The sequence below is a fragment of the Histoplasma capsulatum genome (genome assembly GCF_000150115.1).
Source record: "Histoplasma capsulatum G186AR genomic scaffold supercont2.10, whole genome shotgun sequence".
NCBI classification, from domain to species: Eukaryota; Fungi; Ascomycota; class Eurotiomycetes; order Onygenales; family Ajellomycetaceae; genus Histoplasma; species Histoplasma capsulatum.
In genome coordinates, this window is record NW_025544810.1 from 1,025,417 (window position 1) to 1,037,464 (window position 12,048).

Genomic DNA, 12,048 nt, shown 5'->3' on the forward strand with positions numbered 1-12,048 from the left:
CCCTTGGGATCCCACAGGTCGCTATGCCAACTCGAGGCACATCGATATCGGTTCTTAGTTAGGTAACAAGCAAGTCTTTTTTTTTTGAGATAATTGTCGATAACCGAGGGTTTCATTTGAGCACAATGATGATACTGTGAGGTCCCATAGTATTTGCCTTGCAGACGTGGAAATGGAGAAAATTTCGATATGCATGTCATTTCGCGTTTGGCAGAAGCAACCGCGTAATCTGTTGCAGACATCCCTGGAAGGAAATTCAGTCGTTGCTGCAAACATCGCTATAACTTGTTACCTCCAGTCCTCGGCCAATATCAACTTCAGATCGACCATCATCGATATATCCAGCTCTTGGGGGTGGGATATTTGACCCACCATTAAGCACGTATCATACTGCTTGGGTGCCTTATCTTCCTTTCTGGAAATGTTTCGTGTGCCAGGTCTGGATGCGAAACACAAGCTACACATCTGTTTTGTTCCTTATGAACACAGTCCAGAGTCGATAAGAAACAACCACCGCTCTCTGGTCTGTCTCCCCCATTTTTTATTCAGCCTATCTCTGTTCTCATTGTCTCATGTTAGAGCGGAGTAGTAGGTCGATTTGGGCGCTCTTCCGAGAAGCCATCACCCGCTTCTGCCTGGATTTAGAGGGACGTGGTTGGACTGGTAGTGGGCAATGTTGTTGTCAGAGCATTCCCAAGCATCAGCGTGACAGCGCGCTGTTTGCGCGCTGTATACAAAATAGACCTAACATCGCAAACACAACCAAAATTCCCCAGTTAGAAAACTATATGAATTGCATTCTTCTCTCTTTATTTCTGCCAGTGGAGCAGCAGATGGTGTGTACGGAGTTAGCGACAGCCATCTCATGCGGGGCTGAGAGCAAGTTGGCTTGCGGTTTAGGCGAAGAATTCACAAGTGGTCGCTGGCGGCAACCGGAGTCGGATATTGACTCAGTCCACCGCAACAACCCCATCGTCCTCCATCCTTCACCTCACCTCACCTTGTCGCCTCGCCTCGCCTCGACCACCTCAGTTCTACCGGCTCCTCCATCTCCTCCATCCCCCCCATCTCCCCATCATCACCTCTCATCCCCTCTCTCCCCCTCCCTTCTCCTGTTCTCTCCCGCCTACCTCTCACCTCTCGCCTCTCACTCGACCTGTCGCAAAACTCCCACCCTCCACCCACCCGCCTCACCGACTCGACTCCCGCTCTCTTCTCATCTTCCCACCCTCCACCCTCCACCCCCCGCCATTATCGAACCCTCTACGTTGGTGAAGCCTCTTCGTGTTTTATTCCACTTCCCTAGCCTACGGTTGAGGCTCCACGCGCTTGTTCCTTTAGCGTGCGACCTGGAATTGTTCCGCTTATCTGCTTTAGTACGTGCTTCGCTTTCACCACCTTACATTTCTTTGACAACTCCCTTTCCAAATCAATATCACTTCCAATCGCTTCCTCGACCTCACTAATTTCGTTTTACTCTCATGAATAGAAAGCCAGTTCTGCCTCAACGACCTGGAACAAAAGTTAACCGCTTTCCAGCATCAAAACAGAAAAAAACAAAAGGATTTGCACCGAAAATATCCGTCCACACCACTACCAATTATTTCTCTCTACGTTCCAATTCCATCTTAGCTTCTCTTTAACATTTCAAAATGGCAAGCAACGAATCTCGTGACGCCGCACCGGCCGTGACCGATGAAGTCATGACAGACTACAGTCGCACTGAGCAGGGCGAACCTGAAGGTCCACCGAAGACTGATGAGGAATATGCCCAGTCCACGCTGACCCTTCGCGCCATTGTTTCCTCCAAAGAGGCTGGTGTAATTATTGGCAAAGCTGGGAAGAATGTGGCAGACCTACGTGACGAGACTGGTGTGAAAGCTGGCGTGAGCAAGGTCGTACAAGGTGTCCATGATCGAGTTTTAACCGTCACTGGGCCTCTTCAAGGTACTGCCAAAGCGTACGCCATCGTCGCCAAGGGTTTGCTTGAGGGTGCTCCTCAGCTTGGAATGGGTGGAGTTGCTTCGAATAACGGTACCCATCGTAAGTGGCTCTACACATTGCTCTATTCATCCTCTTCGCCTCCTCAATGATGCGTTCGGTGACTGTCTTTTACCCATAAGATACGAACCCATATCTGTATCTCACAATTTCACATTTATCAACATAGTTATTTCTGTCCAGTTACTTACTTCCTCTAGCTGTTCGCCTACTCATCTCTCACAATCAAATGGGTACGATCATTGGCCGTCAAGGTTTGAAGATCAAGTATATCCAGGACGCTTCTGGCGTTAGGATGGTTGCACAGAAGGAGATGCTCCCACAGTCTACCGAACGGATCGTCGAAGTTCAAGGTACCCCAGAAGGGATCGAGAAGGCTGTGTGGGAAATTGGCAAGTGTCTTATTGATGACTGGCAACGCGGGACTGGGACTGTCCTCTACAACCCCGCTGTTCGCGCATCTGTAGGCGGCGGCCCACTCAATAATTCGCTTGGATCTGGGGCTTCTACAGGCGGTTACGGTGGACGTTCCTACAACCGTACCGGAAATGGTGCCGATTTCAGCGATCAAACGGGGGGCTATAACCGACGTTCCAATTCCGATGCAGCCAGCCGTGGCATCCCACTTGTAACTGAAGACGGAGAGGAGGTCCAAACACAGAATATCAGCATCCCGTCCGACATGGTTGGTTGCATTATTGGTCGCGGTGGAAGCAAAATCAGCGAGATTCGAAGGAGCTCAGGCGCTCGTATTTCTATCGCCAAGGCTCCCCATGACGAAACTGGGGAACGTATGTTTACGATCATGGGGAGCGCAGCAGCGAACGAAAAAGCTCTCTATCTCTTGTATGAGAACCTTGAAGCCGAGAAAATGCGCCGCAGCCAGCAACCGCAGGAGTGAAGCAAACCCGCTTTGTCTGAATCGGGTTCGTAGTAGGTTCAAATGGAGCATGGCAGCAGTGCTGTGTTCACTTTACCAACCAAAGCAAACTTTGGATTATTTATAGGCTGTCATCAATCTCGTGTATGTTCCCAAGCCTCAAATCTACAAATCCGCCCAACTACCGGTTTCCTTTCAGCCATTCTACCCCAACGTCCCCCCACAGCCGAAAAGTCTTGCCTGCTCAGTAGCGATGCTGTCAGAATGTTACCGGATTGGACTGTTTGGACCTATCGACCTTCGCCACCACAAACCGCTCCGGTTCATTACCCCAGTACTTTCCAATATCTTCATTTCCCGCCTCGTTTCTCGCAATGTACTGGATTATTATTCTTGATCCTACCTAACCTTATCATTCTCTCTTTTCCCTGTTCCCCCGCCTTGAACTCTTACTTTCCGCGCCCCTTAATCCACAGTTTCATTAAAATCCGTAGTTTTTATTACTTCGTGCCGTCTAAAAGTCGCCTCACCTGTTTCCATTCTATCAACGATGAAACGCACAAATGCCAATCCTTCAAAATCTCACGTACCCATTAAAAACTTACTTTTCTCCCTCAATTTTTCTCCATGACTTCCTTCATGCCATTCTCGTATTCCTTCCTTAACGCCCTTCGTCCTTGTTATCCTCCCCCCCTTAAATGGCATTTTCTATTTATCCGCCACAAAAGAAAAAGCAATCTCACACGCGCAAATACTCAAACTACCCATGATCCTCCGCTTTGGTCCGATTTCTGCTGTCCTTGCCCTGTCTCCATTTGTTTTTTTCAGTGAACCAACATCAGACAATATTTTCTCTCATTGAATCACTGACAAAGCTGCACGGAAATTGTTTACAAGTGGATAGATATTGGGCCTCAAGGGCCCCCACCTCCCTCTCCTTCCTATATATCAATTTGTGTCTTACGATGGGAAGAGCAGGGACGCGCACAAATTAAAAATAAGATTGAAGTCTTAAGTAAACAATAATTTTTTTTTATCAAAAAAAATTAACCTCTTTAAAGGAATGGGAAAAATAAAAATAAAAATAAAATAGGGAAAAAGAAAGAAAATGATTCAAAATCAGAATTAATCAAACCGTGTGTCCATTATCGTACTCTTAAAAGCGAAAATAATGCAATATTCCCAGAAATTCATTTCAGGTTGTGCCGAGGTATTCCGACTGCACGGGATAGCGGGAAGTCACATGACACCGGTTTGCCAAGAAGATGGTTTCCCGCCCCCAGAGAGAAGTCCCGTCTCCATTTCCTCCATGGATAATCCTGCAATTACTGTACTGATATAAAATTCGAACGGGGCGGCGGATGGACCACTTCCTCCCTGTTTGGAGCATACCAACATCTAACCTGTTGTCCTGGTCCCCTTGGCCAAATTAAATCTGCGTGACCTTCTGGTGCCCTAGAGCCTGAGCTCCATTTTGGGTGAGTTTTGGTTTGGAAGCAGCCGCTCATTTTTCACTTTTTCAATCTTTCCGTTTCTTTCACAGCCTTGAGCCGATGTGTCAAATACACTCGCATACATGCGGACGGCATTCATTATGCACCTCGTTGATGGGCCAGCCTAAGTCGACGGTGGTATTAGAGACAAACAAACGGGACCGGGACAGATGGGGTCGCGAACGGAAGCCACCCTTCCACTGTCCGTTTTGAGAACACCAAATAAGAAACCAGGCGATTCCGTGCCGTCGGTACATGTATCCAGGGTCAGGTCTAGGTAAAAATTTTCTTTGTTGTCGTTTGTTTGAATTTTCCGCAGTGAAAGCCATGCGGGTGATAAAGGGATGTTTGTGGTTTTTTTTAATAGAACAAATGCGGCCAGACGAAAAGGCCTGATGGATTTCTGATTTCGGTAAGATAATGCAAAATAACATATTGTCGTTAAATGCTTTCTCTCTTTCTTTCTTTCTCGCACCGTCCCCTCTTTAAAATATAGGTTTTCCCCGTCTTCTTTGCATGCTTGGATCTGTAACTAGTTGACTCAAGCGACTGTTGGCTTACATGATTCCAAAAGCCGACTTCCGCTTTCGTTTTCTCAAATCTCTCACATACAACGTGGTTTAATGGTACATACTCTCGGAATCATTGCAGCTGCCCGTGGACAGAAACAGGGAGTTTGATTTTTAGAGAGCATTGTGAAAAAACTTTCACAGTATCTCAGAGCCATATGCAGGAAGTCCCTAGGAGCGACCCAAATGTGCCTCATCTTGGAAATGCTTCGTACCGTATCGTTTCTTGGTGCAACAGCACTGACTCCCACCAGCAAACATCCATAGTGAGGGAACGGGGCATTTGGCGGTGGGGAAATTCGAATTACGTAGATCGAGTGCTAGTGATATGATCCACTTTGTCCATTCGTATATGACTATCTGAGGGCACCTAGTTTGCACCCGATGTCCTCGTTTCGAACATCATTGATCTCATCAGCAACTTGCCGAACAAGTTAGTTAAATGCTACATGTAGTATAGTGTGGGGGTGAATCTCCTGGAGCATTTATTCTTGTAGAATGACGAAATTTGTCCTTGCTAGTAAACCATCCATATGTAATTTCATATTTAATCCGGCTATCCTCGTTTCCAAGTAAGTCCCTTCCACTTCCTTTCTTTGCTCACGAAGCGTGTAAAATGAGAAACGTAAATTAAAGGGGGAAAGAGATCAAGTTAAGGCTTGGGCTTCCAATTGACTGATCCTTATTAACTACTTCTTCCCAACCCCGCGACACATCGTTGAATCTCTGCTCTGATAATCTTACCAACCTTCCCAACTATACAAAATGACACGAATCCTTCTCACAGGTACAGGAGACGGCCTACTCGCATCCCGTAAAACATAAATTCAGCAAATTGGCGGAAAGACAAACTAACAAAGTTTTTATACATGCAGGTGGAAGCGGTTTCATCGCGGCTCATGTCCTGGACGCTCTTCTGCACCGCGGCCACTCGGTAGTGACCACCGTGCGCTCAGAAGAAAAGGCTCGTAAAATCAGAGACTCTCATCCAGATGTGCCGAAGGACAAACTAGACTTCGCGATCGTGGAGGACATCGCGAAACTTGATGGTAATTATGTCGCGCGGAACAACTGCTTAGCCCACCCCATGGCTACTTGCTCCAACAATTGGTTGATTGGATATAAATATATATATATATATATAGCATTTGACGAGGCTGTTATTGCGGACCCGCCCTTCGAGGTTGTTATTCACACGGCTAGTCCCTTCCACTTCAGAGCTGATAATAATCAAACCGAATATCTCGATCCGGGTACGTATAGATAATGTTTGTATCTCGTTGATTGCAGAATGACATGTTCAACCGGATTCCCACTGACTTATTTGTTTGCCAAAAATAACACACAGCTATCAATGGCACCGTTGGAATCCTTCGTGCCATCAAACGAAGTGCGCCAACGGTCAAGCATGTAGTTATTACATCTTCCTTCGCCGCTATCATTGATGCCAAGAAGCCTCCTACGTATAAATACTCAGAGGTGCACAAATTTGCCGTTTGCTGCCCTTGATGTGATAAATATCTACGTCATCTAACATTAACAACAGGCAGATTGGAATCCTATCACAGAGGCAGAAGCACTTCTCAACCCAATTTATGGTTATCGGGCGAGCAAGACATTTGCTGTACGTTGTGGTAAACCCCTGTTTAAATGATTATGAGACCCCCCACCCCCGCCATCAGAAAAAATAAAAATAAAAATAAAAAATAAAAAATGGCTGACATGAACGTCACAGGAAAGGGCCGCTTGGGAATTTGTTGAAAATGAGAAACCAAACTTCACCGTCACGACGGTATGCACAACGACTTAAATATCCATTCTACCATAGATACAAACCCAATTGAACCGCTGCTGAGACGGAACAGATAAACCCCCCTGTCGTCCTCGGGCCAGTCATCCACCATGTGGACTCCTTCGCCACGCTCAACACCTCCAACGAGCGTATTCGCGACCTGATCACGGGGGCCGGAAAGCACTCATGCCCGCCAACAGGCACGTATCTATGGGTCGACGTGCGCGACGTCGCTCTCGCGCACATACTCGCTGCTGAAAAACAGAAGGAAGCTGCCAATCAGCGCTTCTTTGTCACAGCGGGCAACTTCAGCAATCGCCAGGTGGCCGGTATCATCTACGAGGAATTTCCACAGCTGAGGGAGAAGTTGCCGGTGGAGGAAGATGCATTGAAACCTGGTGATTTCCCCGCAGAGGGATATTCTGGGTTTGATAATGAGAGGTCGAGGGACGTGTTGGGGTTGGAGTATCGGTCGTTGAGGCAGAGTGTGGTCGATACGGTGAAGAGCCTGCTAGAGATTAAAGGGTAGGGGATTATGGAATATTTCCTTGTATATATCTTGTCGTAGAAGTTCATAGGATGTTGGTGTTTGCTAAGAGATGGTGTGGAGGTATCCTCGCACATCACCGTTCAAAGGAAGTCATATCTTAGTGCTGCCCTGCCGCGGCTTCCCAAACTCCTTGACACTTCTGTTTCGGAGCATCTCATATATTTACATCAATTTTTCCAGCCAATACTTGTCTACACCTAGGTGGGTAGGTTGGCACCTTGGTTAGAACACCTTTTGAATAGACAAGAACGGACACCCCTGTATTCTCACTTAAGGCATTCGTATCAGTTAACTGCACTGCGCGATCGAGTCTTTCTTGGTTAACTCACATTTTTGTTACAATTAATATTCTTTCCTCTTACTTTCTATGTTTGAGGGTAATTTTCTGGCCAAGAATGCTGCTTTGTTTGTTTCTTGTCTTTGTAAAATCCCTGATTAAAATTGCGGAAGAGTGTACCTATGCTCTTCCTCCGTCCGTTCTGCCTTCCCGCGACCCCTGCCTGACTATTAATGTATGACGAAGTACGCATGAGAAATGTGGGTGGATATATGGATCGTTGAAAAGGATCAAGTTCCGAAGCAAAGTATTCTGCAAATATCCGAGCAACTGCCAAGATCTATCATACTTCCATTTCGAAAATGCGTGATAGCCGCATGCGGCGAAACACTTCTCCAATCATATAATGGCATGGATACCATACCCTGGTTCTTCCAAGGGCGTAATGATGACTTGCTTCGCAAGGAGGGGTGGTCAAGGTGGCTCTACTGTTCTGTGGCGTCATCACCTGCAGGACAGGAAGCTACAGAAAAGAGAAAAGAGAAAAGAGAGCACAACAGAAGCAAAATGGGAGAACACAGCGAAACCTAGCATGAGGTAACAACACACCGGCAACAGGCGGGGTTATGAATCGTGGAAGATGCCGCCCAGGTCTGGCCTACTATAAATATTGTCCTAGCCATCAACTTTGGTTTCCTCCTAGCGATACAACCGACCGACACTACCTTACTTCATCGCCTACTCAACTTGCTGTCCGCCGCGCACTTTACGCTTGATGGCTACGATGGACACGTCCAGTTATTTAATTGTAGGCGCGGGATGTTTTGGTGCTTCCACGGCCCTTGCGCTCAAGAAAGCGAAACCCAACGCACATGTCACGTTGGTCGACCGTACCCCTTACCCATGCCCATCTGCCGCAGCTCACGACCTGAACAAAATCATCAGAGCCGAATATGAAGATCCTATGTATATGCGTCTCGCTCTAGAAGCACAGGAGCAGTGGCGTACCGATCCTGTGTTAAAACCTTACTTTCACAAGACGGGTATCCTATTTATCGGCATTGAGGCGCCTGGCCAAGCTGTTGTGAGGAGCTACGAGAAGGTGCTTGGCGAAGGTAACTCTCCCGCTGTTCTCTTGGATCCGGAAGATGCCAAAGCTCGCTTTGGTGGAATCTTTCAGGACGGAGATTGGACTGGAGTCACCAAGTGTACTTGGAATCCCCTTGCAGGATGGGGTGACGCCGCCAATGCCCTGCGTGCTGTCATCCAGTCTGCCGTTGATATTGGGATCAAGTATATCCAGGCGACGGTTACAAAAGTTGCATTTGACTCGAACGGCAACTGTTCCGGAATTACGACCCTGGAAGACACCCAACTGTCTGCTGATAAGGTCATTCTCTGCACTGGGGCATATACTCCCTGGATTTTAGCTGAGAGCGCCCCAGACCGTCCAGAGATACAAGCCCGTAATCGAATGGTTGCGGCTGCTTCCATTATGTGTGCTTTCAGCCTCCCCGAGGATCAAGTAGAGAAATTTAGCGATTGTCCCATTGTTGTGCACCCAATGGGTGAATATCCAGGTAGCTCGCTCCTGGATTCCCCTATTGGAAAATGACTCGCTAATATCTCAACGTACCAGCCGAATGCATTCCACAGAGCGGACCAGGCCTCATAAAATGCACACACGAACGGAGCTTTACCCACAAAGTGTTCCACGAAGCCTCCAAGCAGGAAATTTCTGTGCCTCCCCCACGTGTCACTCAACAGATATTTTCCCAAGACGTACCCCAGGGGCTGAAGGACGAGGCCAAGGCAGCGCGAGATAAACTCTTCGGTAACTGGATAAATAATATGGAGCCGAAGCAGTATCGGATGTGCTGGTGAGGCTCGAATCAAAATTGCCAAACACATTATCGTCCACTTGAATCTAACAAAAATATACCACAGGGATTCCATCACGCCAAATCAGGACTGGATAATTTCACCACATCCCCATGTTCAGAACCTGTATATTGTAGGCGGCGGATCCTTCCATGCGTGGAAGTTCTTGCCCAATGTTGGGAAGTATGTTGTCCAGATGATCGACAACGAGCTGGGAGAGGAATTTGTACGGCGATGGGCGTGGGATCGGAGTGATGAGGGTGGGAACTGCGCCAGCTATATACCGACGAGAGATTTGAAGGATGTGCCGGGCTATTCGTAAGATCAAAGACGGGGGAGATTACTAGTTACCAAATCACGATTTGCAACCAGCTAGTATGTTGTTATAACCAAATCTTCGAACCACTTATGAGAATTTTAGCGACTGTTGGTCGTATTCGTTATTTCGCACATTTTTCACGCCGTCTCATTTCAAGAGAGGGAGTCCTCCAATCAATGCCTTCTTCGAACCTGGTTCCCTAAATGTGTCTTGAACCAATGTTTTATTTCGCCTTTTCCACAGTCGCCGCCTTCCAACTCCATCAGTATACGCGCATAACTGATATCATGGGATGTGAACGTGAGGTTCGTTTTGAACTGCGGATTAAAAACATCTTCTCGCTTCCCTCCTTTGTCCAGCGCCCAACCACTAGTTAACTGACTTGTCAGTTAGTGGCTTGATTAGATAAAGCTTGGCACTATTTCATCTTCCACTGCGATCATCAACAGCTTCATGAAGCAGTTCAATTCAAATAGCTAAAAGATACAAACGTACGGGAAAAAAAGACAACGAAAGAAACTGGGTTAAATATGTTGCTAAATGAAGCCCTATCAAACACGATCTTCTTTTTCATTAATTCTTCTCCGTTGACATTCTGGCGAGCTTACAAGAGTGCTATGGATATCAAGCACACGAGATAAGGTACTGGTCTAGGAAAAGCTACCATCAGCTTTTGAACACAAAATTCGTCAGGTGGGGAAGATATTAATATACTCACAAAATTCACCTAGAGGAGATGCCCACCAACCCTTCAGCATCATCCCAGACTGCTCAAACTGCATCTTCATGATGTCAGGTCCATATTTCCAGGATCCGAAAAACTCAATTACTTCGCCTTCGCCGACATGTAGCCCAAGATCTGGGCAATCTACATCCTTGGTTGCAAGGAGGGAAAATTTGTGATGTGGAGGATCGTCACCGATAACTCCATTCAACACCCAATCCTCCGTTCTGTACCAAGCCTTTCCAAGAAGCTCGTTGGACTCTCTGAAACCATTGCGGATGAAGCTCTCCCAGACACCATCTTTATCGTGATACATTCTTTCCAGTTCCTCGCGCCCTCCTCGCGCATCCATCCCAATTAACATCAAGTCCGATGGCCCCAGAACCTCTCGCCACGGTTGCATACGTTCCACTGCTAGGTCGAAGGTGTCGTTTCCAAACATAGAGCCCATTGAAAGGACGCACTTTGGCGTATCCACCGATCGAAGCCATTGGCGACCATCTTCAAAGGTACCCCAAAGCCCGTAGCATTTAACGTGCTGGTATCTGTTGGCCAGATACGTCATGCTCTCCTCCAAAGCATCTCGACTGATGTCAAGCGCAAAGTACGAAACGGGGATCTTGAACGACTCCAACTGCTGCAAGAGGCAAGCAGGCTTCCGGATGTCTCTGCCGCCCAGGTTAGTTTATATTCTGTCATCTGGCAACAGGATTTTGTGGGGCGATTTCATGCTGGCGAAATACCTACCCAGAGCCCATATCTACGATGGTGCACCCTAGAGGTATCTCTTCGCAGATGGCAGCACCGTGGCACTCTAAAAGACTGATCTCGTCTCGAGTTTGGTGGTAATCGGCGAGCCAGCATACCTGATTCCAGAGCTGGAGTCCCAATCCATAGTAAAAAAGCTCCGTGGGAAAGGAACGCGGCGATTTCCCATCACTGGAAATAAAGTCTTCCTTGAGTTTTACCTTCAGACTGTCCCCCAACCCACTACCGCCAATGTCGAGAACCTCCCCGACTCTCAAGGAAGATGGCATTTTCAAAGATTTTTAAAGAGAACTGAGTGGAGATTTGTATCTTGGTCGTATAATGCAAAGATAAAACGTTTGTCCCAATATCTATTCTCAGGGATATTGTTTGTCCAAGTGAGCCAAAAGCCCACACCTGCAGTCGCGGCGCGATTGAAGGCTTTATATGCTCCCCCATGCCAAGGGAGATGAGCCCATTGAGGCTCTATTCACAAATCCAACCCTCACCAGCTAACACAACATTGTGCTCTTCCCATAGCGGAAGTGTTTGCCCAAATCTTCCAAATTCTAGGTCGACAGGCTCAGGGCGAGCGACAACTACATCATAACCACGAGATATTGGATCTGCCACCGTTCTACGGAGTAAGCCTCATCCAGATAACGCTAGCCAATTACAGTCCTTTTGCACTTTATCTAGTGTTGTCTTCTCTTCCTTCCTAGAGAGAGGAGAAGTGTTGGGGGCTATATTCGCCTCATTCATGCACGTCTGTTTTCTCCTTTCTTGCCGTGTCCGAGTCGGGAATATGGTCCAGC

The 12,048-nt window shown here is 47.3% G+C and overlaps 4 protein-coding genes across 4 annotated transcripts; 3 read left to right on the plus strand and 1 right to left on the minus strand.

The window, feature by feature from the left end:
• Positions 1-1,090: 1,090 nt before the first annotated feature.
• Positions 1,091-3,902, plus strand: HCBG_07001 (KH domain RNA-binding protein; the record flags this gene model as incomplete). Its single annotated transcript, XM_045434050.1, has 3 exons — positions 1,091-1,376; positions 1,490-2,043; positions 2,202-3,902. The coding sequence occupies 2 exons, from the start codon at positions 1,653-1,655 to the stop codon at positions 2,900-2,902; spliced, it is 1,092 nt and encodes a 363-aa protein (XP_045285531.1).
• A 1,806-nt stretch (positions 3,903-5,708) lies between these two features.
• Positions 5,709-7,264, plus strand: HCBG_07002 (ketoreductase; the record flags this gene model as incomplete). Its single annotated transcript, XM_045434051.1, has 6 exons — positions 5,709-5,730; positions 5,819-6,196; positions 6,292-6,422; positions 6,490-6,567; positions 6,679-6,735; positions 6,809-7,264. The coding sequence occupies 6 exons, from the start codon at positions 5,709-5,711 to the stop codon at positions 7,262-7,264; spliced, it is 1,122 nt and encodes a 373-aa protein (XP_045285532.1).
• A 704-nt stretch (positions 7,265-7,968) lies between these two features.
• HCBG_07003 (sarcosine oxidase) lies at positions 7,969-9,765 on the plus strand (the record flags this gene model as incomplete). Its single annotated transcript, XM_045434052.1, has 4 exons — positions 7,969-8,159; positions 8,508-9,130; positions 9,202-9,442; positions 9,510-9,765. The coding sequence occupies 4 exons, from the start codon at positions 7,969-7,971 to the stop codon at positions 9,763-9,765; spliced, it is 1,311 nt and encodes a 436-aa protein (XP_045285533.1).
• A 686-nt stretch (positions 9,766-10,451) lies between these two features.
• On the minus strand, positions 10,452-11,523 carry HCBG_07004 (ergot alkaloid biosynthetic protein B; the record flags this gene model as incomplete). Its single annotated transcript, XM_045434053.1, has 2 exons — positions 10,452-11,154; positions 11,234-11,523. The coding sequence occupies 2 exons, from the start codon at positions 11,521-11,523 to the stop codon at positions 10,452-10,454; spliced, it is 993 nt and encodes a 330-aa protein (XP_045285534.1).
• Between the last annotated feature and the right edge of the window lie 525 nt (positions 11,524-12,048).